General features: G+C 39.7%; 1 protein-coding gene and 1 pseudogene across 1 annotated transcript in view; both read left to right on the forward strand.

Annotated features, from left to right (window-relative positions):
- The first annotated feature begins 2,521 nt into the window (after positions 1-2,521).
- Positions 2,522-10,410, forward strand: LOC104607617 (heat shock protein 90-6, mitochondrial-like; annotated as a pseudogene).
- Positions 10,411-17,607: 7,197 nt separating this feature from the next.
- Positions 17,608-27,676, forward strand: part of LOC104607538 (kinesin-like protein KIN-7D, mitochondrial) — a 20,333-nt gene continuing 10,264 nt past the window's right edge. The window contains exons 1-15 of the mRNA XM_010273201.3: positions 17,608-18,347; positions 18,480-18,577; positions 19,897-19,986; positions 20,156-20,208; positions 21,461-21,526; positions 21,979-22,032; positions 23,893-23,952; positions 24,194-24,272; positions 24,405-24,472; positions 25,703-25,759; positions 25,851-25,955; positions 26,271-26,375; positions 26,651-26,758; positions 26,875-27,006; positions 27,123-27,305. Of these exons, the coding sequence (XP_010271503.1) occupies positions 18,001-18,347; positions 18,480-18,577; positions 19,897-19,986; positions 20,156-20,208; positions 21,461-21,526; positions 21,979-22,032; positions 23,893-23,952; positions 24,194-24,272; positions 24,405-24,472; positions 25,703-25,759; positions 25,851-25,955; positions 26,271-26,375; positions 26,651-26,758; positions 26,875-27,006; positions 27,123-27,305 (1,605 nt within the window). The 5' untranslated portion in view covers positions 17,608-18,000. The remainder of the gene's footprint in view (positions 18,348-18,479; positions 18,578-19,896; positions 19,987-20,155; positions 20,209-21,460; positions 21,527-21,978; positions 22,033-23,892; positions 23,953-24,193; positions 24,273-24,404; positions 24,473-25,702; positions 25,760-25,850; positions 25,956-26,270; positions 26,376-26,650; positions 26,759-26,874; positions 27,007-27,122; positions 27,306-27,676) is intronic.

Here is a 27,676-nt window from a genome sequence, read left to right on the forward strand (position 1 = left end):
TTAAAAAGCTATGTAACTCATTAATCAATGGATATTCTTGAAAAAAATGGAATTTTCTATATGAACTTGAAAAGTAACTTTAGATGGTTATACAAATTTATTAATTTTAAAATTTAGTTTCATTAAATTAAATGCTATTTAAAGGTTGATAATATTACCCATTAATAAAATAATGGTTGGGTTGGAAAACAGTACATTTTAATTAACTATGAATTAAAATTCTGTAAATTAACTATAAATATAATTAACATTAAATTTCATTAAATTAACCATAATTTATGATAATTACTGACAATTTCTGGATTTAGTGAAATTTCCATTTATCTTATTGTTGGATATTGAATTTTCCCGTGCATCGCATGGGGTCTGCTAGTATTATCATATACCAAATGTTATTGATATGACATCATTTCGACCACCAATTAAATGGCAAAACACAAGTCTGAGCTGAGGGTAAAATGGAGAAATTGCAAATGAGAAAGAATGGAAACTCCAAAGGAGGAAGGCCAAAATCAAACGGTTTAGTCATTTAGACCGTCTTACATTTACTTTAGGGTAAATTTTTTATATTACCCTTATAGTTTAGTTAATTGACTTTACTGTTTGAAAATTAACTAACTCTATATTTACCATTAGATTCTATTAATATTCCGTCAAAACTTATAGGCCTATGACATGTAATTTTTTAAAAACCCAATTTTACCCTCCACCATCGACCTTGCTCTCTTTCATTTTACCCTCCACCTCCCACCTCCCCCTCTTTCACCTAGATCTCTGATCTCTCCCATTTGCTCTCATTCTCTTCTCAAGAACTGCTAGAACTGGAGAGGTTGAATGCTATAGGGGAATCGCAGTTACGACCTTCCCCTCTTCCTTTTCCCTCTTGTTCTATTCTCCGGAATCACTGGAGCTGCAGAGATCGAATGCTAACATTTTGTAACATTTTGCTCCTGCAAGTGTTTCTCGACCATTTAATTATTATGACAATGAAATAGGTGAATACATATCCAATGAGATATTTGTTAGGTTCTCTGCATCAAAAGACACTTCAGAAGAAGTATAGTAGTAATAATGGATTTGACTTTTTGCCTGACATAAACACAATAAAATTGCCAAGTTTTACACCGCATCTTCTACATTCGCAGTCGTCATATTCTGTGGGAGCTATATTAGGAATCGACGTTTCTTCTTTCGTCCATATAATTTTAATCTTTTCTGGTTCTTATTGGTTTTGGTGAAGGAAGAGGAAAAGCGAAGAGGAGGACAACATTGAAGAATGGGAGCTTGAGTACTGGCCCCACCGGTTCTCCTTCCAAGAGCTTAATGAAGCAACAAATAAATTTTCAAAAGAAAATCTTCTAGGGTTCGATGGTTTTGGCAAAGTATACAAAGGAACTCTACCCAACAACACAGAGGTTACAGTCAAATGCGTCAACCATGATTCCAAGCAGGGATTGAAAGAGTTCATGGTCGAGATCTCAAGCATAGGTAGGCTGCAACACAAGAACTAAGTCCACATGAGAGGGTGGTGCAGGAAAGGCAGCGACTTGATGTTGGTCTACGATTACATGCCTAATGGCAGCCTCAACAGTTGGATCTTTGACAAGCCGAACCAACTGTTGGGGTGGGAGGGACAGCGAAGGGTGCTCGTCCATGTAGCAGAGGGCTTGAATTACCTGCATCATGGGTGGGACCAGGTGGTGCTGCATCATGACATCAAGTCTAGCAATAAATTGTCTTCTTTGAAACTGCCGCTCTTCTCCGGAATCAGAGAGGTCGGCGCCCCTCTCGTTTTCTTCTCCAGAACCGCTGCAATTGCAGAGGTCGACACTCTAAATGTTCCACTGGTTACGACAATTAAGAGATTGGGGAGCTTCGATTTTGCCTTTGACCTTCGCTCTACTGGTTACGACAGTTAAGATGATGCGTACAAGGATTGGAGGCATCACCGTTTGAACAATTCCACAGGGATCGTGTTGCAGTGGACTAATGTCTTTGTGAAGCCTTCAAGAACGATGCCCAGTTTGGTGTTACTCTAAATTAGACCAAAGCCCTGTGGCTTCTTGCCGCATATGGGGTCAATCCAAGTATCTCTCATATCTGTAAGGAACCTAGGCGAAAAAAATGAAAGAGAGAGGGAGAGATCTGATCTACAATGAAAGATAAAATAGTCTTTTTCATATTTCTGTTGACGAACAATAATACTTAAGAAGAATTAGGCAATTGTTAGAAACAGTTGAGTGGTATTAATCAATTTTTAAACAGTAAAAATACACTTAATCAATTAACTAAACCATAAGAACAGTTTAAAAAATTTACCCTTTAGTTTATCGCGTTAGGATTGGGTCTATCGTGAACTATAACGGATCCAGCCTATTAACAGCACTAACTTCAAATGCATATGACATGGTAGTCTAGAAATGGCAGATTAGACTCGTGGCAAACCTTTCCCCAAGAGCTGACACTTAGCAGGTTACCCAATCAATCTGCGACATTGATTTGAAGCGGCTCAACCGAAATGATGGAGGAGATGGCAAAGCTGAGGTAAGTTGTGATCTTTCACTATACCGACCACTCGTTTATCATGGGTTCCTTGGTTTCTGAGCAATCTTTCTTGTGCTTATGTCATGATAGAAAAAGAAGAAAACTAAGATCGTAGTGGGGCTGACATGGGTAAGGCTTAAAACTCCTATTCCTCTTTGATTATCCGAAATTCAGTCTGTCAGGTGTTCATATTGTTTATGTATATGAACAGCTACGCAACCCTAAGGAAGTCACTAGAGAGGAATACAACGAGTTCTACAAGAAGACCTTCAATGAGTACTTGGACCCTCTAGCATCCTCACACTTCACTACAGAGGTAACAACAACAATAATAATGACAATACATGTGACAGTTGCATTGCAGAATGAAAATCCTAGAGATTATTTAGATATAGGATATGTTTAACAAATGGTGGAACTTATTTTTTATCATACTCCCCCTCCTCCAATACGGGTGCGTGGGCTCATGTGTGTTGTGCATTTGTTAAAATTTGAATGGGCCCATCTCAGATGTAGTGTAATTTGTTAAAATTGAATACCCAACGCGCACACCAACTTTCTACATGCACAAATATTTCATCATGCGGGCTATTATTTAGTGTGTTTTATTAAGCCTATAAACTTCATCTATTGCAGGGTGAAGTAGAGTTTAGGTCTATACTCTATGTGCCAGTTATTGCTCCTACAGGAAGAGATGATATAATTAATCCCAAAACAAGGAATATAAGGCTCTATGTTAAACGAGTGTTCATTTCAGATGACTTTGATGAAGAACTGGTAGGACATGGTCTTTCATGATGGTCCACAATTCAAGGGAATAATATCACATTGTACTCCCCTTCTCTATAATCGGTTTGCTTGCATCTGTCTGTTGTTTCTAATTGATCAGTTTGCAAGGTATTTGAGTTTCGTGAAAGGTGTTGTGGACCCAAATGACCTTCCACTCGATGTTTCTCATGAGATTCTTCAGGAAAGTCGAATAGTAAGTTAATCTGCCACATGACCCCAAACCTTTTAGAGACATCTCTTATTCTTGTTTTGTTGTTTATTTGAGTATTCATGGCCTAGTATAATTAGCTTTATATCTTGGTTATAGGTAAGGATTATGAGGAAGCGATTGGTTCAGAAGGCCTTTGACATGATCTTGGGCATATCTATGAACGAGAATAAAGAGGTATGCCACTGTTTTTCTTCTATTTCTTTTAGTCTTTTTGGATTTTGTTGCGATGAGCAAGGATTCAACTGAAAGCATTTGTTAGAGATATTCCAACTCATGGAGGAATCAATCATTTTTTTACTATGTTACAAAAGGACAACGAAAGGTTCTGGGAGAGCTTTGCAGAAAACCATTTTATTTGCATGAGGGCTATGTACATCCTTATCCTTATTTTTGAAATATCCCAACTCCTGGAACTAGAAGAAAAATAAAGTTGTTGATTGTTTGCTCAGTTATTTGTTTGTTGTGTCACACTAGGACTACTAGAAGTTCTGGGAGAACTTTGGCAAGAACTTAAAGTTGGGTTGCATTGAGGATCGTGAAAACCACAAGCGGATTGCTCCATTGCTTCGATTCTTTTCTTCTCAGAGTGATGAAGAGATGATCAGCTAAGATGAGTGATGAAGGAAGATTTGGTCCGACCTCGCAATCATTCCACGTGGCAAAAGCAAATAGCTCGGCACTTAAAATAGTGCACTCAAGGCGCAAGCACCAAAGGAAAGAAACCAGCAGTCCGAACTCCCTTCGAGGAGCATGAACTCCCTACGAGGAGCCCGACCTCCCTTCGAGGAGCCTGAACTCCCTACGAGGAGCCCGACCTCCCTACGAGGAGCCTGAACTCTCCCTTAGGCCCCGAGCCACACAAGGCAGTGACCCGAACTGGCCCGCCTCATGGCAGTTCGGGACACTCCCCTATCCGAACTCAAGACTTCACCTCGTTCGCCACTTCAGCACTTCGTCTCCGAGACGCCGAACTGAACAAACGTACCATACCTGACACCAAGGAGGTCCGTATACAAGGGCGGCGCATCTGACTGACTTGGGATCTTACGCTTGACAGCCGCACTTCAACGATCACCTACCACCGCCACCTGCCACTGTCATCACCGGTCGCAGAGACGGCTCCGACAAAAGGGAGCAGTGGCGGTTCTGACCAGTAGAGGGGATGACACCCGAACTGGCAGGAGACCAGAGGTAATCGTACCCAACCTGACAGAAGCTTAGGAGTGAGTGCACGAGGTTGCTATAAAAGGCTCCCTACCCCCAAGAACAAGGTATGCAAACTTTGTGCTATCTGGTTTTATCCTGCCTTTGAAGGATTCTAACTTGAGCTTCAGAGCTTCCACACCGGGTTCCCCCTGGAGCTTCCTCATCTTCTCTGTTTCAGGTTCCCCGCAATTCCTTTCAGAGGCAAGGTCATTGACAACTAAGACCGGCCTCTGGGGCCATTCCCGCCAGCAACAGGTGGGAGAAAGTTCCTAGTGGTGGCAATAGATTACTTCACAAAGTGGATAGAAGCTGAACCTCTGGCAACAGTTACAGCCCAAAACATACAAAACTTTTTCTGGAAGAACATAGTATGTCACTTCGGGCTACCTCGGGTACTGATCTCCGACAACGACAAACAGTTCGAGGATATCAAGTTCCAAGAATGGTGCCAAAATATGGGAATTCGTCAGAACTTCACGTCAGTCGCACACCCGCAGGCAAATGGTCAGATAGAAGTAATGAACAGAGCCATCCTCCGCAGACTGAAAGCACGACTAGACCGAGCTAAAGGGTTGTGGGCAGACGAGCTACCAAGTGTCCTGTGGGCTCACCGAACCACGGAAAAAACCGCTACGGGAGAGACCCCCTTTAACCTCACCTACGGCACCGAAGCAGTAATCCTGGTGGAAATCGAAATACCTACACTGCGACTAGAAGCATACGATGACCAGACAAACGGAGACGAGTTACGCACCAACCTCGACCTACTGGATGAGGTAAGAGACCTCGTGCACATCCGAACAGGGCCTACCAGCAAAAAGTAGCTCGGTACTATAACGCCAGAGTAAAGAAGAGGAGCTTTCGCGTCGGCGACCTGGTTCTCCGTAAGATCATGGTACTCGAACCCGGCGTGGGCAAACTCGGACCAAATTGGGAAGCACCCTACAGAGTAAAGAAAGCACTCGGGGGGTTATATGAGCTCGAAACCTTAGAGGGTAAGCAAGTACCCCGAGCATGGAACATCGTCAACCTAAGGCAATACTACCTATAGACCACCAAGCAAAGTGGATAAAATCACCACCAAAACAGGCTGTGCGAGTGCAGTAACCCGGGCAGGAAACAAGTCGGACGTATGGTCATTTCGGCAAATACGCTTAGTTCGGGAGAAAGAACAACCAACACTTAACCAAAAGAAAGTCATTCCATTTCAAAGTAAGGTAGTACATTTCAAAAAAAAAAAAAAATTTACAAGCCCGGAGCTACTTCTTCATTATCAGAAGGCACTTCAACGATACCCGAAGGCCCCGCCTCGCCCTCGGAGTCTGGCTCACCATCAGCAGCATTGGCCATCTCCTGAGTTATGCGCGAAGCGGATATGGCGCTAATATCGAGCTCGGGGTACGTATTCCGGATCATCCACCGGCTTAGTTTAAAACCCCTCCTGTATGAATCCACCATCAGATCATCAAAGCCCGATGAAGCAATGTACTCATCGACAACCTTCTTCTTGGCATCTTCAATACCTTGAGAAAAGATTTGCGTCCTCTGCCTGATGTCCTCCTGAAGGTACTCAACCTGATGCTGTAGATCCAGCCTCAAGTCCGCCATGTGTTTCACCACCACTCCCACAGCCTCGGCATCTCTCTGAGACCTTGCCTGCCTGATCTGTGCAAAACGAGCAGTCTCCTCGGTTGCCCGAGCAGCAGCCTCGACAGCACGAGCAGCCCCTTTAGCAGCTCGCGAAGTCGTCTCAGCAGTGCGAAGAGCCTCTTTGGCTGCTCGCGCCTGCCTCGAGCTCCTCTCCACCTGGGCCGCCAAGGCGGGAATAGAAGAGTTCACCTACCAAAAAGAACTGAGTGATCAAAAGAACCAACAAAACGAAAGCCAAAGAGCTCTAAAAAGGGGAGATCACTTACCACCATGGCATGGGTAACAGCACGACAGGCCACTTGATGCAGAGGGAGATCAGTCCATGCCGCGACCTCCTCGGGGAAAATGGCCTCTTTACTCTTTTGAAGAGCATGGGTCGGCGACAGCACACTTCTGAAATCCCCTGGGGCCCCCGAGCCTGAGGGCCCAGCTCGCGTATGAGCAGACCCGGAGTTTGCAGGAGCACCGGAGTATGTAGGAGCCCCTGTGTAAGTAGTCTCAGCTAAGGGACACCTACCGGCTCCTGCATTGGAGGAACCATCTCGGGCTCCCTAGGCAGATCTTCTGATGGATAGTCCGGCACCTCGGGCTCCGTATCCCGGGGCAGCTTGGCGCGAGTTCGCTTGGCAACCCGCTTCCTCCTCTTCATGCCTTGGAACAAGTGCCCACCACGGGTCCCTCGAGAGTCCATCACACCTGTGAAAAGAAGTTCGCCATCAGTAAAAAGCAAGAAAGACAGAAAGACAGAATCTCTAAGTGAAGAACCTACCCGAGCTCAAGCCGGCCGCAATGAGCTTGGCCTCCGTCAGATACTGTTGACACTTCAGCCCAAGCCGCGCCCATTGCCGGAGGCCCTTCGCCGTCTCTTTGTCAAGCGTGACCCCGGAGTCAGGAGCAGCCATCCCCCACCCGGTCTGAAATGGCCACCCCAGCACACTTCGCACCCCGAAATAGTCCCGCTTCCACGCCGGGACCTTGTTGGGGAGTTCTTGTAAAAGCTTAAAGCCCGGGCGAGGAGACAGGTAATATGCCCGCCTACGCCCGGGGAGGGGACCCGCTTGCTTCTTAAGCATTAAGATTGAAGAGAAGATCTCCAAGTCCAAAGGAAAGCTCTCTTCGCAAAATAAGGAGATTGTCCCCACCAAATTTCGAATGGAGATCGGGTGAAGCTGGCCGACCGTCACGCCGAAGTGGTTCAAGACTTCAACAAGGAGGGGATGGAAAGGCAATCGCAGCCCCGCGGCGAGCTGCTCTTGGAATATCACGATCTCATCAGGACTGTGTTCCCAAGGGAAGCTACCCGAAGGTTTGAAATAAGCGTACTCCCCGGGCAAGTTATAGTAGGTAATAAGGGATTGGAGCCCCTTAGGCGTCATGGTCAAAACTTGTCTAACATCCGACCCCGACGAGAGGTGGACGCCAAACTACCCGAAGCACCCCGGCCTACGAGTTCGAACTCTTCCTCGAGCTCTACCTCCGGCTCACTAGAGCTATCAGGGGATGCAACTCAGTTCGTAGAACCTGCATCAGACCCACTGGAAGGACTATCTGAGCTATCCAAGCTAGACATCGGGGAGTAAGATGGATTCCAGGAAAGTACTCACCCGGAAAAAGGCTGTAGACCACGGGAGCTCGGACGAGCAAAAAACCTTGAACGCGAACTGAAAAAACCTGGATGCGAACTGAAAAAACCTGGATGCGAGCTGAAACTCAGACGCGAGCTCAAGAGAAATACAGAAGTGACAGCGACTGGGGTCCCCTCCCCCCCCCCCCCCCCGCTATTTATACTCATAGTGATTGAAAAGCGACGGCATAGATCAAAGCCAATCCGACGGCCCACAGTCGCACTGACTGCACGTCCCCTGAGACCGAGATGTGATTGGCGCACGTCTTTCTGAAATTGGCAGAGCGCCGACGCACGTCTTCCTGAAACTGACAGAGCGCCGGCGCACATCTTTTCGAAACTAACGGAACGCCAGCGCACGTCTCCTCATAATAAAAGCGGCAGCGGCACGTTTTCAAATTTGAAAAGACGCCTGCTCTCGCGTCTCCCAAGTGGCATGCTTTTTGAAATTTTGAAATAAAGCACGCGTCGTCGCATCTATCAGCGTTCAGGCAGGTCAGCACATTTCCCGCCTTTTGGGCGCTCGAAGAAATCCAAGGAACCCTGACAACGCACCTCGTGCCATCAGAACCAAGATTCAAAGTACAGGGCAAATTCACCTGACACCTTGCGAACTCCCCGCGCCAGGGCAAGACCCTTAGCGCGAGGAGTGGGGGGCAATTTATGAAGGAAGATTTGGCCCGACCTCGCATTCACTCCACGTGGCAAAAGCAAATAGCTCGACACTTAAAATAGCGCACCCAGGGCGCAAACACCAAAGGGAAGAAACCAGCAGTCCGAACTCCCTTTGAGGAGCCTGAACTCCCTACGAGGAGCCCGACCTCCCTACGAGGAGCCCGACCTCCCTTCAAGGAGCCTAAACTCCCTACGAGGAGCCCGACCTCCCTACTAAGAGCTCGAACTCCCTACGAGGAGCCCGAACTCTCCCTTAGGCCCTGCGCCACACAAGGCAGTGACCCGAACTGGCCCGCCTCATGGCAGTTCGGGACATTTCCCTATCCGAACTCAAGACTTCACCTCGTTCGCCACTCCAGCACTTCGCCTCCGAGACGCTGAACTGAACAAACGTACCATACCTGACACCAAGGAGGTCCGTATACAAGGGTGGCGCATCTGACTGACTTGGGATCTGACGCTTGATAGCTGCACTTCAACGGTCACCTACCACCGCCACCTGCCACCGTCATCACCAGTCGCAGAGACGGCTCCGACAAAAGGGAGCAGTGGCGGTTCTGACCAGTAGAGGGGATGACACCTGAACTGGCAGGAGACCAGAGGTAATCGTACCCGACCTGACAGAAGCTTAGGAGTGAGTGCACGAGGTGGCTATAAAAGGTTCCCTACCCCAAGAACAAGGTATGCAAACTTTGCACTATCTGGTTTTATCTTGCCTTTGAAGGATTCTAACTTGAGCTTCGGAGCCTCCACACCGGGTTCCCCCTGGAGCTTCCTCATCTTCTCCATTTCAGGTTCCCCGCAATTCCGTTCAAAGACAAGGTCATTGATAGTTAAGACCGGCCGGATTGTGCACCATCAATGAGTATGTTGAGAACATGAAACCGGAGCAGAAGGACATATACTACATTGCATCGGACAGTCTGACAAGTGCAAGGAATACACCATTCCTTGAGAGGCTTGTTGAGAAGGATTTCGAGGTATATGCTTGTCTTTGCCTGAATGATATATTATTTGGCTGATTTTGTCAGAATCTTTTTCTTTGGCTGTTCCATTAACATTGTCACACACTGTTGCTGTAGGTTCTCTTCTTGGTTGATCCCATTGATGAAGTTGCCATCCAGAACTTGAAATCTTACAAAGAGAAATTTTGTTGACATCAGTAAGGAAGATTTGGATTTAGGTTAGTCTCCACTACACATGCATGTACACAGCCACACACAAAAAAGGGTCACGATGGGGGGACAGAACAAGCCTCTCTCTCTCTCTCTGTCTTCCATCTTGTTGATTTTTGAAAGCTACTGTGAGGATAAATGATTCAGCCCAGCTAGCTGATCTACCCATTTTTTTAATGGCCAAGAATAAATGGTTCAACTCCTCAGTGTTCATGTAAATTAATGACTAAAGTCTTTCTATCTGAAACCATGTGTCAGGTGATAAGAATGAGGAGAAAGAGAAGGAGACCGAGGAGTTTGGCCGAACTTGTGATTGGATCAAGAAGCGCTTGGGCGACAAAGTTGCCAGTGTCCAGATTTCTAACCGCCTGAGCACATCACCATGTGTTCTTGTGTCTGGGAAGTTTGGTTGGTCTGCAAACATGGAAAGGCAAGCATCATCTTGTTTTAAGATCAAAATTTTAGTTGTAGAAGTTAATGCATTATGTACTTTTATCTTCATCAAAATACATATTTGCTCATTATATATAATTTAAAAACTTTGCTGGTTAATGAAGGCACAAACAGTTGGGGACACATCTAGCTTGGAGTTTATGAGAAGCCGGAGGGTCTTTGAGACTAATCTGGAGCACCAAATCATCAAAGACTCGAATGTAGGATGACCTATGACAAAGCTAATTTTTTTTTGTCTCCCTATTCCGATGATAACCGGTGTACCTCAATTGTATGTAATAATTTTGTCTCTCATGCAGGCTACATACAAGACTAGACCAGACGATGGAGATGCATTGAGGGCTATTGATCTTTTGGATGACACCGCTCTGATTTCTAGTGGCTCCACTGTGGAGTTGTCTTCTCATCTTTAAGCTTTTCAAATGGCTGAAGTAGTGCCCTTCTAAATGAACTACTCGGCTTGTTAATTGCATTGTTTATGGGGTTTAATGTTCATGTTCTTTATCTTGGTGCAGCCTGAAAATTCAGCATAGTTGGGTGGAAAGATATATGAGATGATGGGCATGGCCCTCTCAGGCAAATGGACTGTGCCAATTCTCGATAGCCAGCGTAGGGAGATGGGCAGCTCCGTAACCGTAGAGGCTAAGGTGGTTGAGCCTGTTGAGGTTGGTGGTCAGAAATAAGAGGGGGGTTAATGATGAGTCTTTTTCTTTTCTTTCTTTGTTTTTTTCTTTGATATAGAAGTTTCGCAGGAAGAAATGTTAATTAATGGTTAATATTATCTCAAACAAATTAATGGTGAAGATGTAGGGATCGGTCGTCGGAAAATCTTATGTGGGGTTGACTACTGTCATGGGTAATAATTATTATTTTGAATCACTATTTATACTGCATATTTGGTTGACAATTTGACTAAATAAAATCAAGAAATTTGATAAATGTACCCTTCCAAATATATATAGACCTCTATTGATTTTATTGAAACTATTATTTTTTCCCAGCCTTATAACGGAGGGGCCTCTCCGCTAGTAACTTATTGTTTTGTCCTTTTAATTTAGCAAGCTATTAATTAGACTTACAACTCTAACAAAATTAACACTTTCTGCGGCATCATGCCCTAGTTCTCGGTGGGGACGAAAACAGAAACATTACATACCTACATCTACATGCACATAGAAATAGCAACTTGAGGATGGAAGGCGCTGAACTGTTGAAGTACCAACGGTCGTATTATTGTTACTCGCAAGTCGCAATAGAGGAGGAGTTTCATGGTTTCGTCATTAGAAGGGATCAAATAATTGATCATCTCAATTCTCAAATCTCAACTCAAAGGTAAAGCCTGGGATCCGGGGTATAACCTTTCCATTTTAAAAATATGTTAGGTGGAATCCTCGAGTCCAGATAGTCTATCGTTCTGCATCTGCGCCACACTGACACGAGGGCCACAGCTAAGTCGCTAACCCTTTGTCACCCCTCACTAACCATTTATTCCCCATTTTGTCCTTCTAGCCCCAGCCCACCAGGAGAGACAGGACCATATTGGCGTAAGGATGGCATGTACAATCAAGCTTCTATTAAAAATGGTGGTGGTGGTGGTCACTGGTGAGTGGTGAGTGGTGGAGTAGTGAGGTCAATCTCCTCATTCGTTCGTCCAATTGAGAGAAATTTGGCACATCTCTCTTCTTATTCTTCACTCTACTCTTGCCCGATACAGACAAGACTTCAATTATTCATGTATCATGTTAGAGCCAAAGCTCAACGATGGGCATGCTGCATTTCCCTGTCTGCAGTTTTAACATCAATTTCTTTGTTTAAATAGCTCCCATCACGCTTGCTTTGCTTAGTTAATACACTTCTATCCCCCATAAAGTAATGGGACCCACTGTATATCTATCTTAAGTCTTAGGTTAAAATACGAAAGCCTCTTTCTGACAATAATTATAATCTCTTTTTTAGTTTCATTTTAACAAATACCTCCCCTTAATTTTTAAAAAGTTCAACAAAATCCTCCCTTCCGTCACTAACTCAGACCGAAAACGTCAAGGCTGATGTATCGAATTTTTCAAATACCCATTATGCCCTTGTGTAAATTATTTTACATACAATTTTACTGTGACATCAATCTCCCATTCCTAAACCCCATCGACTCAGCTTAAATGTTATGCTCTGGCTGTTTCAGCTTGCTAAGAGAATATCCAGGGTTGGAGAAGGAAGGAAAAAGCAATGGCTGATCCCGAATTGTAAGTTAACAGACGAAGAAGAATGTAGTAGTTAATGGCACAACATGGCATTGAAAATTAGCAGAACTCGAAGCAGTTGAGAAGAAGCCAAAAGAGAAGCAGATGAAAGGAGACCAAACGTTGCATAATCCTACATCTGATTGTCTGTACAAGAAATAAATCTCATCGAATATCAATATTAAAGAAAGAAATCTCACTCATCTGATTGTCTGTTTCTGTTCCCCACCTTTTTCTTCGTTCGATAGACGCATTCCAAGCCCTATAAAGGTTGCATAATCCTGCATAGAATATTAGAATCTATTCGCTCTATCAACTGCTTTGGGACGTCGCTGCAGTTGGAAGACGGCACTCTCAGTTCTCTCTCACTTTGGTCTTCTTTCTCTATTATCGTCGTTACTTTAATTTCAGTCATTGAAATCAATCGTTTTTTCTCCACAACGCTCCATGGTATACTGAGTAAAGAAAATTTCAGTCACTTTCGGACGTCGCTGCAGCTGGACGGCACTCCAGCGGACTACCCTCACTGCAGCTACAGTGCTGACTTGTAGCTCCCCAAATATGCTAGAAACACTCCTTTAGTAGTCTCTGTGCCTGTTACGCCGGCCACCTGAAAATAGGCTTCAACAGCCGAAACCCAATGCCCTCCGGGATCCCCTTATTTACTGCCAAGCTGCTCAGTTCCTTTTTGACTTCTTTGCATTTCCCCAATTACAGCGATACATTATTTTCTTTTGATTTGAAAACGAATGTAAAATATGGGGAATGTGTTGTTGCTCGAACGAGGATAATTTTGATTTTTAAAAATACTTTAAATGATAATTGTCAGGGATAATTTTGTAACTTTGTATATTTTCCGTCTGGTTTAGTGATGGAAGGGAAGATTTTATTGGATTTTTAAAAGTTTAGGAGAGGTATTTATTAAAATGAAACTAAAGGAGAGGTGTTTCTTATTGTCAGAAACTAAGTCTTAACTCACTCTAACCTTCTCTCTAATTTTTTTGAATGAGCCTAAAGGTAGTAATGGGACCCACTTTATATCCATCTTAAGTCTTAACTCACTCCAACCTTCTCTCTAATTTTTTTGAATGAGCCTAAAGGCCAACCTTCTCTCTCTAATTGAGGTATCTCGTATCACGTACAATTCCCAATATCTCACAATAACTTTATTCATGTCTATCCACAATATATTATTCTTGTGTATTAGAAACATCTCTAAGTGCATAATACTATATAATATAAGAGATGTTCTCCATATGTGATTGTGATGATATTGGGTAAAATTATTATGGGCAGAATTGTGTATGATAAAGTCGTTGATTTTACATCTTTCACAAATATCGTTCTCATGTTCTTGTCAAGTCAACCAGCTTGTGCAGGCCCTGAATTTATTGGCATATAGAATGCCAAAAAATTTGGCTGTTGGGGCCCAACAGCTATTGAGTACATTCGTTGGAATGTCAAATACCATGAGAGTGGGGTAAAATAATAATTGCACCTTATTTTCTTTTGACCAAAAAGATGGACATGGGCATCAATGGGTGAAAACGTTCAGCCCATAAACTCTCTCAACAGCTAAGATGGTGTTTGGAAGCATAGGTATTTATTGAGACTGATTTTTAAGAAAAAATGTCCGTGCTTCTAAGACCCTTTTTTCACAAAAGAAAAAAAACGCTTTAATTTTAGTTGAGAGTGTTTCTGCCATGTAAGCAGTGAACAACACTATGCTGTTTGGTAAGGTGATTTTTATTACCGTTTTTCATGTATGTGCTGACAGGTAAGCACCACATAGGATACACATAATCACCAATCAGTCAACCATTGGGGAAACGGTTCACCGATGCATGAAATGCCAAATTTGACGTTTCATGCATCGATGGGTCCCGATTTACGAGACATGCCCAAATTTTCAATAAACGCCTTAACCAAACAATGAAATATATGGGCATTTGTTGAAATGCCTATGTGGATCCGACATGGCACTGTTTTTTTGAAAAGCGGCCACGGTTCCAAACATCCCCTAAGTTATCCATATAAGATGATTTTCATTTCTTAGGTGTTCGGCACTAGAGTGTTTTACAATACTCTGTTTTTTGCTTATGTGTCATTAATGCCACATCAACAATTAAATGGAATTGACAAGAAAATCATATTTGTTAATTATGCTTTTTTCAAAAAATGTTTTTGCAATGATTAGTTATGGACATAGTTTTCAAGACGCCAAGGCGAGGCTAGGCTATGGAATTTAAAACTAATGTTTTGAACTAGTTTTTTTGGGATTTATGTATTTTGCACTTACTTTTGTGCTTGGAACTTGAAAGAACTGAAGATTTTAGATCAACAATACATAGGGAACAAATACTAAAATAAAAAAAGAAAATGAAAAATAAAAGTAGGGGGCGGAGCCCTGTTCTGGACCCAGAAAATCTGGTGAAAAATATTAAAATAAAAGAAGAAATATGAAGAAGAAAAAAAGGGATAGAGCCCCTGTTTCAAATACCAATAATGAGAACAAAAAAAAGCTGAAAAAAATGGAAGAGATTAAGAACAATAGAAGGGGGCGGAGCCCCTGTTCTAGACCCAGAAAAGCTGGTAAAAAAATATTAAAATAAAAAAAGAGTATGAAGAATAAAAGAAGGGGTGGAGCCCCTGCCCCTGTTTCAAACACCAACAATGAGAAAAAAAAAAACTGAAAACATGCAAGAAATTTAAAAACAAAAGAAGGGGGCGGAACCCCTGTTTTAGCCCAATAAAATGATTCAAAAAACTTGGAGAAATGATACAAAAAAGAAAAAGGAGAAAATGGGGCATAACCACTGTTTTAAACCAGGAAATAGAGAACAAAACTAAAAAGAAGAAGAAGAAGGAGAAGGGTTAACTCACCTTGACTTTAGAGGACTGTGTGGGAATGATGGACGCTGTTGTTCTCTCATCTTCCTCACGTTGGTACTTCGATTCTATTGTCAATGTGAAACCTCAAAGATTAACTTTGTTATCACTTTACTCAATACAAAAGCATGATAACATGCAATAGGTTATATTATAATAACTAAAACAACCAATAAAATATTATATATTTTATATTTTTTTACTTAATAAATACTTCTATAAGCATGCCCCTAACATAGTTGGCGTTTGGGGCGAGGCGTTCTTTGAAATGCGCCTAGTGGCCATGGCGAGGCCTTGACAACTATGGTTATGGGATTAAGGAGAGGTTTCTTGTATTGCCTTGATGATCCTAAATCACCTTGCATGTATGGCACTTTGAAATTTGAAAAATAAAACTGATTTCTTTTTGTAAAATGTCATTAAATTTTCATTATGAATATATTATATGAAATGAAACACTTGTGAATCGGGGCCCATTTGTGAAATGAATCGCTTGTAAATAGTGTCAAACATTACATGTATTTTTCCTAAGACTATAGGATGTGTGTATGGATCTGGGATCCTAGTGCAAGATAAGATGGGTAGTAGGTCATTAGGATCAGGGGGCTTATTGGTAGGGGTGTCAATATTATTTGAAAATTTGATTTTTCAAGATTCAACATAATTGAATCGAATTCAGATAATTTTAATATCTCATCTATTGAATTTGGATATCCTATTCATGTCGATTAGTTAATCGAATTCGAATTTGGATAAATCTGATTCAATTCAATAAATATTCGAATTCAACTAATTATTTATTATATATATAATATATAAATATTTAAATGTTTTATATAATTTTTATATAATAAATTATATAAATAATTTATATAAATAAAATATTCATTAATTGATTGATCGAATTTGAATCAAATCAAATATTCAAATAGGTAATTGAATTTGAATTCAAATATTAATTTTGAATATGCATCGAATATTGAATTGAGTTTGGATATCAAATAGTGTAATCCATAATGCCTAATTGGATTCGAATTACATCTGTTTACACCCCTACTCACCGCTCAAATCAAAAGTAAAATACAATTACATCTTGTAAATTTTGTATGTTTCCTGACTCTCGTCGGTCGTCAATGCATCCGTCCTGACTCCTGGAGTGTTGAAAGCGATACAAGTTAAAAGGACCCAACACAACCCAACCCATCACATGGCCAAAATATCTCTGTCCACACTCCCCCACTCCCCCCGGCCCTGTACATCATCAATCAATTCTGAAAAATGCTTTTTAACTTCGCTGATAATATGTGCCCACTAATTTATGGCCGTTGATCACTATGAACAAAATATCCATATCCGGTGGTTCTTGTCGCCCGTCAGTTTGCATTGCGCTATTCCTTATCGGAAAAGTTAGGTACTGTGGCAGTGACACCGGCTGGCAGTAGTATGACTATGACATGATTTCATGGATCTGGTCATATATTACGCGAGCACGACTTCTAATCTATCCTACCATTTACTAGATGCCATTAGACTGGAATATCATTTCACGGTTTGACCGGTGACTTATTCCAATCTAACGGTGAATGGGAGTCTGGGACCAGCTACGCATGAGGTCCTTTTTTGATAATGACGACATCAAAATGTCCTGTTATGATCAATATCACTTGTGGCCAAAAAGGAAAAACGAGCGGCCTATAACGCTCAAGTGCGGGTCCCGCATCACAGCAAAATCTTATGATTGGGTGATCTATGACATGGCTGTGTTTCGTGGAGTCAAGACAACTCCACTTTTTCCGTCTCTCCAGCCTCCTCGCTTCATAATCATAATCATACATATTTTTTCCCTTTTTCTGGATGTTGTTTTATTTAATTTTTCCCCAACCCTCTTTCTCTCTCCCTCTCCCCTCTCGTTGCATTAATTTGTGTACAGCGGAGGCCAACGGGCGCAGTTATTCCCTCCCGCTCGTTTGGGTTTGTTTTAAAAGGCTTGTCTTAAAGCGCGGGGAATTCCACCCAGTTTAAACTCGAACTACCCACTCTCCACGTCATCGAGACCGCCAAGTCAGCATCTACCATCGTGGACTTCTCCTCGGTTGAATCTGAACGATTCTTTCTTTGTAATTCAAAGTTTCAAACTCCTCCAACAAGGCACAAGTGTTAAAACTTAAAACTTTGAAAAGAAATAAAAAAAAAGAAGAAAAAATTACTCAAAAGAGAAAGAGTCTCTCCTCTCCCACCCTCACCTAAGTCACCTTCTTCCTTCTCACCATTTTTAATCGATTTCCGGTTCTCTCTTCTGCAACTCTATTTGCCTTAGAAGAGAAGGAAGTGAACCCCTTCTTTTCAGTCTATAATCAAGTTGGTGTTTTCTTGCTCAGCGTCTATCCTACCAAACATTAAAAAAGAGAACTACCTGTTTGTTCTTTGCTTTTGTCTTTCGGAGCATGTGAGGACTGACAGATTCTCCGGCTTCCTCTTCTTCTATTTCTGTTTCATTTCACTACTCTTCCGAGAGAAGAGTCTCTATCGATCGCTGTTGATCGAACAATGGCGGCCTATTCGTCGAGGGGACGGAGCAGCTCTCCGTTCGGTTACCGGAAACCATCCAGCTCTTACTCTTCCTCCTCTTCGTCGTCGTCGTTCATGAATGGTAGATTCATCCCTCGCTCGTGCTCATCTTCGGCTTCATCATTCTATGCTTCTGGCAATGGATACACAACCAGATCCATGACGCCCAGTCGAAGCCGCAGTGATTCAATGTACCATGGGTCCAGGAGCTATGAAAACCGTACTCCCGTCAGTTATGCCCCGGCGGAGGAGCTCATTGGAGAGACGGTCGATACGTCGAGATCGAGGGACAGTATTTCTGTTACTGTTCGCTTTAGGCCGTTGAGGTATGCCATAGATCTGGGTGGATTGTGGTAGATCCGTGATTTGCTTATTCGGAGGGATCGGAATTTGAGGATTTAGGGTTGCATTGCGAGTTCATGCAGCTGAAAAGTTCGTTTTGGAATTTCTGGTTGTAGTGAGCGGGAATTTCAGCGCGGAGATGAGATCGCGTGGTATGCCGACGGGGATAAAATTGTACGAAGCGAGTATAATCCAGCTACCGCATATGCGTTTGGTATTATTTCATAACCTGAAATTTCAAAATTGAGTTATTTCCATAGGCATCATTAGTCCCCAAGCTGACCTTCGAGGCATGAATTTTATTTTATTTTTCTAATTTTCCGTTGCTTTTCCCTGAAATTAATTATACTGTTCTTGATTTAACACAGTACTAATGGCACAAACTGTCTTTTCTTTTCCAATTCAAGCATTAATCATTGCCGTATCCTGAAATGGATGCTAATAGTAATATGGGAACAATAATTTCAACATTCGTTTCTTTTTCGTGCGTTTAATTGTTTAATTAAAGTGACTTTCTGGTTGCTGCATATGGAATTGGGAATGTTACCATCAATGGTTGGTCGCAATAATCTCATATGCTTTCTTCCCTATTTACTTGTCTAGTGATATTGATAAAAACAATATTTCAAGTGGCATGGAGCCATGGATAATATAAATCTTCTTTTAAAACATTCTGGTTACTTATACACCTTTATTTTATTTTTCTAATTTTCCGTTGCTTTTCCCTGAAATTAATTATACTGTTCTTTATTTAACACAGTACTAATGGCACAAACTGTCTTTTCTTTTCCAATTCAAGCATTAATCATTGCCGTATCCTGAAATGGATGCTAATAGTAATATGGGAACAATAATTTCAACATTCGTTTCTTTTTCGTGCGCTTAATTGTTTAATTAAAGTGACTTTCTGGTTGCTGCATATGGAATTGGGAATGTTACCATCAATGGTTGGTCGCAATAATCTCATATGCTTTCTTCCCTATTTACTTGTCTAGTGATATTGATAAAAACAATATTTCAAGTGGCATGGAGCCATGGATAATATAAATCTTCTTTTAAAACATTCTGGTTACTTATACACCTTTATTTTATTTTTCTAATTTTCCGTTGCTTTTCCCTGAAATTAATTATACTGTTCTTTATTTAACACAGTACTAATGGCACAAACTGTCTTTTCTTTTCCAATTCAAGCATTAATCATTGCCGTATCCTGAAATGGATGCTAATAATAATATGGGAACAATAATTTCAACATTCGTTTCTTTTTCGTGCGCTTAATTGTTTAATTAAAGTTACTTTTCTGGTTGCTGCATATGGAATTGGGAATGTTACCATCAATGGTTGGTCGCAATAATCTCATATGCTTTCTTCCCTATTTACTTGTCTTACAAGTGATATTGATAAAAACAAGATTTCAAGTGGCATGGAGCCATGGATAATATAAATCTTTTTTTTTTTGTTTTTTCCATTCTGGTTACTTATACACCTTTTCTTTTAATGTTTTCTGTGCTATATGTTATTTTGGTATTGCAGATAGGGTTTTTGGACCTTCAGCAAATTCTCAGGAGGTTTATGATGTAGCTGCACGACCAGTAGTTAAGGCTGCAATGGAAGGCATCAATGGTATTGTCCCTTATTCTCATGATATGCATTCCGCACCTCAGCTTAGGCATCCAGAAAAAAGTGAACTTCATGTGAATTGGGAGATTTCCTAATTGAATTGTATTACCAATTAAGTGAATCTGATGGTATTGAGAAGCTTCTTAAATAAACCATTTAAATTGAATTTCAGGGACAGTTTTTGCTTATGGGGTTACAAGTAGTGGGAAGACACACACTATGCATGTGAGTCCCAATTTCTCCTAGATGATATATTTCTATTCTTTTTCTTTGTAGTTCTACTCTTTAAAAATGGCGATTCCAGATCATGAAATCCATTTTGTGATGGATTCTAACTGTAAAGCAGATTGTTATCACATCTTAGTTTATTGGTTATGTTTTTTCCAGTGGCTGACTCATGAGTAACTGTAACTTGATCTCCATTTGCCGTCCAGATTGTCATTGAAACCATCCTATTCTCATTGGAAAATGTGGAAATGCCATTTTGTAAAAGACTTTAAAGAAAAAAGATAACTTTAATGAATATGAAGTCTCTATAAGTATAACAGCAATAATTATCAACTCAAAGTCTGGCATAACCTAAAGTCTTTATAACATGGTTATTAAATATTATCATGCACCAAATTTACTTTTAGTTTTTTTGGAGGTGTTCCAGGGAATCATGTTCCATTCTTTATTTTTTCTCAAATAAGGGATTTGATGAATAATTCTCTGTCTCTAAAGAGTTGGAGGGGCTGGTCCCTCCATATCATCATAAGACAAGATCCCCTACCCACTTTCAGGCTTCAGTTCCAATTCAAAAATTTTGTTCATTAATGTGATCGAAGCACAACTAAAACCAGGGAGAACATATACCTTATCCCTGAGCCAGAACAAACAAGGCCAACCTAAACCGAACAGGCTCTACATGACAGGATCAAGTCTGAAAAAGCCTAAACAAACCCATTATACTCTCATGTAAGGAATGCCTAATTTGTTGCAGATGATGCATGCCTTTGACATTCATTGGCAAGGCCATAAGAGTCTGGAAGATGGATATGGTGTTCATAACGTAGTTACAAAAACTTCATTATTTTTATTCCTTTTCCTTTCCATCCCCACCAAAATTCCATCATATTGAACTAAGATGCAAGATTAGTGAGCTCATGGAGCCTTTTCTTTACCCTCTTTGCATGAATTGGCTGCACTTTCAGTTTGCTTTTCTAGAATTACAATCTGAATGTGGTAGTCTGTTAAATTTGTAGTTTTATCTTTTCTTCATTTCTCCTGTTTCCATTCCCTAAGTGAAGGATTTAGGTTTTTAATTCTTCCAGGTATAGAGTGGGAAATATTTGTTTTTAAGTTTCTTAAATATTCTTACATCTTTTATTCCCTTATTCTCTTCATCCTTAGTAAGCTTGTTTGTTATCAGCAAGAGAAGAAAAATTTGTTATTCCATCTTTAATCCTGACCATTTTGTTAATATTAATTTTGACAGGGAGATCAAAACTCTCCAGGTATTATACCATTGGCCATCAAGGATGTTTTCAGCATAATCCAAGATGTAAGTGCATCCATAAATATTGTAGCATTGATATGTCCTCCACGATTTAGTATAAAGCAAGCAGTTGTAAACTGCTTGTCTTTTGTCAATTTACCTTGTTGGCTTAGGTCCAGAGACTCGACTTTCTTTTATGTATATTATAAGCTTAATTGTTTGGAACACTGGTCTGGGCTCATAATGCTTTCTATTTTTTGTTATTTATTTTCTGTGAATAGTTTCTTTCAATTTCTGGCTATTTTACATAAAATAAAAATTTTCACCACTTCATGCTTCTATGAAGATCAAAAAGTATTGATTTAGGAGATGAAAGTATGAAACTGCAGAAAATTTGGCATCCTGGGAATATCTATTCAACTCTGTTTACCTACTTGGACTTTTCTTTCTTTCTTTTTTGTTTTTCTGTTCGAAATGTCTCTTTTAAGGATGCTGTAATTATGCCAATCGCCTTGCAGACTCCAGGAAGAGAGTTCTTACTCCGTGTCTCTTATCTTGAAATCTACAATGAGGTCAGTTGCCATTCATGGTGTACTTGGTATACATTTTAGATAAGGTCTTTGGAATGCTGTTGATTCCTTCTCATTCTCAAAGTTTCTGTTGTGTATATGCTGCCATTTTGAGAGCCATGTATGGTTTACATTTGGAGTTGTGTTTCTGATCTTCTATATTTTTGTGATTTGGACTGCATAGTTCATTTCAGCCTTTTTGTTTTTTGATACATAAGGTAAGTCTTCTTAATGTCAAAAAAATTATCAAGGGGCAACTTCCCTTGTACATCTAAATACAAGTATAGACTTTCCATCTCACATACATGATACACATTACTAGCACACGAAATTATGTTTTTCAGTCATTTCAAAAATTGCACAAGTTCAGGCACTTGTAAGTTGCCACTCGGGAACTCATTATTGTGCATTCCATCCTTCCAATTATTGAATTCACTATGCATCTCTTTCCTTAAAATATTCTTTTATTTCTCTCCCTCCAAATGCTCCCATGAAGAGCTAAATGGTTATATTCCATGTTCTCTTTTACTGAATTCCTTCACTGGGTTAGACTAATCTTTTAAAAGGCGGTTGAGGTGAGGTGGAACCAAATCACTTTGCATAGGCTTTAACCTATACCTCACCATCTCACACCTTGAATTGATGCGGTGTGCACCTCATTTTATGTAACATTCAATTTGAAAAAAGAAAGCAATACAATATATTAATTTATAATATTTGGCATAATTTGAGGAGATTTGATTAAACTCAATAAAATAGTGCACCATATATGATGAAAAATCTTAATTAGAACAAATAAAAGAATCTATAGAACACAATTGATAAAAAATATTAATTTAGAAAATTGTAAATTAGTTTTTATTGAAAAATGTACTAGAATAAATGCAAGCTAAGCAAAATTTTATTTTATTTAAATAAAAATGTTATAAATGTAAAATATAATACAAAATAAAATTTAAAAATGCCATAAAAAGTAAATATTATAAGTTTACTATAAAGAAATAAAATTTATCCAAAGATGTATAAAGAAATAAATAGGAAACATGTAAATTGATTCAATGAATTATTTGAAGTTACGAGCATGAATGAAATAAAAATATATTTTATTTTCAGAAAAATTTTTAAAGCATAGTGTTCATATTAAAAAATAAAAAATTCTAAAGCATATTATGCATAGACAATGGGTCAGTCTTGACAATTTATTGTGCACAATAACAATATATACTATATTTATTATGTTGCTAGTACAATTTATTTCTTTTTTAGCCAATTTACATATTTTCTTTTAGTGCATATAAATATGTAAATTGGCTAAAAAAAGAAATAAATTGTACTAGCATACATAATAAATCTAGTATATATTGTTATTGTGCATAAAAATTGTCAAGACTGACCCGTTGTCTACCAAGCAGCTTAATGAAATGGTTCCAAGTCTTGTCTGAGAGCTTGTAATGGAATGGGATTGCTTCCAGAAGATTGTTACAAGGCACATGTACACTCTTAGATGTCAACCTCTTGCGATATGATGGTCAATGGTTAGAATTTTGTTGTGGCAAATAGTCCAGATGAAGAAATACACTTTGTTTGGTACAGGGGAAACAAAATCCATTGCCATAAAAGGAATCATTCTCCCCCTCCATGCAAGAAAGGAAGAGAAGGAAAAGAGGGAATCAGTTACACACACACACAGACACCACACAGAGATGCATTACAAATTTTAACCGAGAATATCCATTTCCTCTCTCTTGACTGTGAATTTTGCAGATTACATTAAGACCAAGAGATTACTTTGTTGAGGTTTCAGCTAAACTAAATTCATCCAACTTAAAAATTTTAAACTGCTATTTCTGTTGATGTTTTCAGGTGATAAATGACTTGCTAGATCCAACAGGACAAAATTTGCGTGTTAGAGAAGATGCACAGGTTTGATAATTTCTCATCTTATGGCTTGGTATCTTTACTTTTTTCCACTGTAAAACTTCTTATTCTTGAGGCCTTGTTATTCACTAGGAAATTTAGACCTTGGTTTGTTTTCTTAGTAAATAACATTAAACTGAAAAAACCTTTTCCTTTTCTCTGTGTGGCTTCTTATGCTATGGCATTATTTAGGTTGTTAATTTCACCGTGACTACACTACTAATTCTGTGATACAAAAGTTTTGCAGGGTACCTATGTTGAAGGTATCAAGGAGGAAGTTGTTTTATCTCCTGGACATGCACTTTCTTTTATTGCTGCTGGAGAAGGTGTGGTTTGGGATTACTTCTGCTATTGTCTACCATACCAAAATTTATTTTTGATTTGGTGTTTTCTCATGATATGTTAAATTGTGTATTGTTATTCTGCCTTACTAATGATGTGTATATGTAAAACAACAGAGCATCGCCATGTTGGTTCAAATAATTTCAACCTACTGAGTAGCAGAAGTCACACCATATTTACCTTGGTATGCAGTTTTCCATTGCAGAAGCATTAACTATCATGCTATATAATTATTACATAGGATTGTGATCAAATTAGTGATTCTATGTGTTTATGTTAACTTGAGTGTAGTCTAAAGTTATTTGCCATAAAAGAGAAAAGGAAAAACCAGTAGAGAAGAGAGAAACTTTCAAAAGGGGTGGCAGCATGAAATGTTCTGTCCTGCCTCACAAGTATTATTTATATCAAAACCCAATGAGAAGAGAAGAAAAAATTGCCCCCATAGGCACCGGCATGATATTTTGTACATTTATATAAATGTAGCACGCCTATTCAGAGTTTTCTGGATATTTTGTACATGGACTCGCAAACAGAAATATATATATATATATATATATATATATATATATATATATATATATATATATATATATATATATAAAAGATGGTAACTTTCTTCAAAAGGCTGGAGGTACATGAAATTACAACTCAAAAGGTTAAACAGGAAGAAAGCTATCACTAAACATGAAATCCCTGTGAGTGCCAGCCTTTGCAAGATCATCAGCACCAGAGTTTAACTCCCTAGGGATCCAAACCAACTGTGCATTCAAGTTAGAGAGGATATCTCTAGCTTCAGATAAAAAATGAGCTAAAGCCCAGGGACCACTGCCAGGATCAGCTAACCACTTGATAGTATTTGCAGAATCTCCTTTTATGAGTATATTCAGGTAGCCCAGATCTCTTGCAATCCTGATTCCAGTTAAGGCTGCCATGACTTCAGCCTTAGTTGAAGAGGCTATCCCAATTGGTCCACTGAAAGCCCAACTAATTATACCATCTCTTCTTCTAAATAGACAGCTCAAGTAGTTGTTATTTGTAATTTTATTCTTTTACATTTTTTGTACCTTATTTGTAGTCATTTGACATCAACTTTTACATGCATTTATATTATAAATGTGCAAGAATTACATATTATGAATATGCAAGCATCAACAGTCGGGTTGCTCCATTGCGACCTGGGTGACCAGGGTGACCAGGGTTCAAATCTTGGAAACAGCCTCTCTGTATGTGCAGGGGTAAGGCTGCGTACATCTGCCCCTCCCCAGACCCCGCATTGGTGGGAGCCTCGTGCATTGGGCTGCCTTTTTTTTGTGCAAGAATTATATGATTTATAATAGTGTCCTTTTATTCCATTTGGATAGTTATATGTATCCTTTTGTCTATAATCTTCTTATTTATTATTTATTTCTTGCAGATGATTGAGAGTAGTGCACATGGTGATGAATATGATGGAGTGATATTTTCTCAACTTGTATGCTGAAAATGATTTAATTTAGAGTCATTCTTTTCACTTTATGATTGTTCATCTTACTTTGTTTTATTTATTTATTTGTCTTTTGCAGAATTTGATTGATCTAGCAGGGTCTGAGAGTTCAAAGACTGAAACAACTGGACTGAGGAGAAAAGAAGGATCTTACATAAACAAAAGTCTTCTAACCCTTGGAACTGTAGGTTCTAGCATCTATTTGCATTTTTTAGTTGGTTTTCTTTTGTGGTGATGGTGCAGTTTGGCAGGTTGACTATGGTAATGGATTTTGAGTGAAGAGTTTTTATTATATTTATTTATTGCTAGATTTTTTTTTTGTACTTCATTTTTATTTTTCTTTTTCATTGTCATGAGACAGGGGCACTTTGTTATTTTAATATTTACATGTATATGGTTTCCACCTTTCTGCTTTAACTTAAAGAAGCTACTTGGATGTGAACACCTTTTCAAATGTCATTTAAGGAGCATACACTAACTGTAAAGCTGAAATGTGAAGGTAATTGGAAAACTAAGTGAGGGGAAAGCTTCTCATGTTCCATATCGTGACTCTAAACTTACTCGCCTTCTACAATCCTCGCTGAGTGGCCATGGACATGTCTCGGTGAGTTTGGTGGAGCAACTTTGTTCTGCTTTTAGTGAATAATGGTGTTATTTTTGTATCTAATTGACTTAAATACAATCATGAGAGTTTTCCATGCTTTACATAATATACCTTTTTCACTAAAATCATGTGCTTGTGTGCTTGTTTTTTTTTCACTTTATTTTCTTTCCATGGGTCAACCTTAAAGTTGCAGCTCGATTACATCCTAAAGTAACTAACTAGTTGTCTACATCTTTAACTACCATGCATAATGCTATCTAATTGGTCTTCTACAGTTAATATGCACAGTTACTCCTGCATCTAGTAGCATGGAGGAGACTCACAATACAGTGAAGTTTGCAAGTAGGGCAAAGCGGGTGGAGATTTTTGCTTCACGAAATAGGGTACATGTCAAATTCTGGCATGCCATCACTTTATGATACTGTTTTGAGCAGGACTTAACAATCTGTCAATGATGGTTTGCATTAACATTGTTTTGTGGGAATGTTTGACATTTCAGATTATTGATGAAAAGTCATTGATTAAGAAGTACCAAAGAGAAATTTCGAGCCTCAAACAAGAACTTGACCAACTGAAGAAGGGGATGCTTGCTGGTGTTAATCATGAGGAGATTCTGAGCTTGAGGCAGCAGGTTTTCCTCATCTCATGATTATATGCACAATGTTGTCTCAAAGTGGTATCAACTCAATTTCAAAATTTTCTTTTGCTTTTGGTCCTGAGTGGTATCTTGTGTTGTACTTCGAACAGTTGGAGGAGGGTCAAGTGAAAATGCAGTCAAGGCTAGAGGAAGAAGAAGAGGCAAAGGCAGCTCTTATGAGTAGAATCCAAAGGCTGACCAAATTAATACTTGTTTCAACTAAGAATACAATTCCAGGATGCTTGAGTGATGTACCAAGTCATCACCGACGCCTTTCTGTCAGTGAAGATGATGTAAGTTTATATTCCTCTATGGTTCTGGAAAATTGAAGAGCATGATATGTGCTCTTTTATATTATTTTCATTTAAGATTTTTAACTGGACTTAGTTTGAGCATTTGTATGTTAACAATTAATTACATCTGAAAAAACCATAAGCAATTGTGGTAGCAATCAAAATAAAAATCTGTTTGGTCTACATGGACATGGATGTCAAAACATATTCATGCAGCTAGCTGGATAAGTCAGCATCCTCGGTTAATCCATCACATTGATGATTCAACATGTTGATTGTTGACTCTTATGATATCAGCTTGAATTCATCAATTAAATAAGAGCAAATGCCTTGAAATGATAAGTAGTGGAATTATGAAAAGTTGAGTTAAA

Source organism: Nelumbo nucifera, chromosome 5, assembly GCF_055504915.1.
Source record: "Nelumbo nucifera cultivar China Antique chromosome 5, China Antique-T2T, whole genome shotgun sequence".
In the NCBI taxonomy this organism is placed as follows: Eukaryota; Viridiplantae; Streptophyta; class Magnoliopsida; order Proteales; family Nelumbonaceae; genus Nelumbo; species Nelumbo nucifera.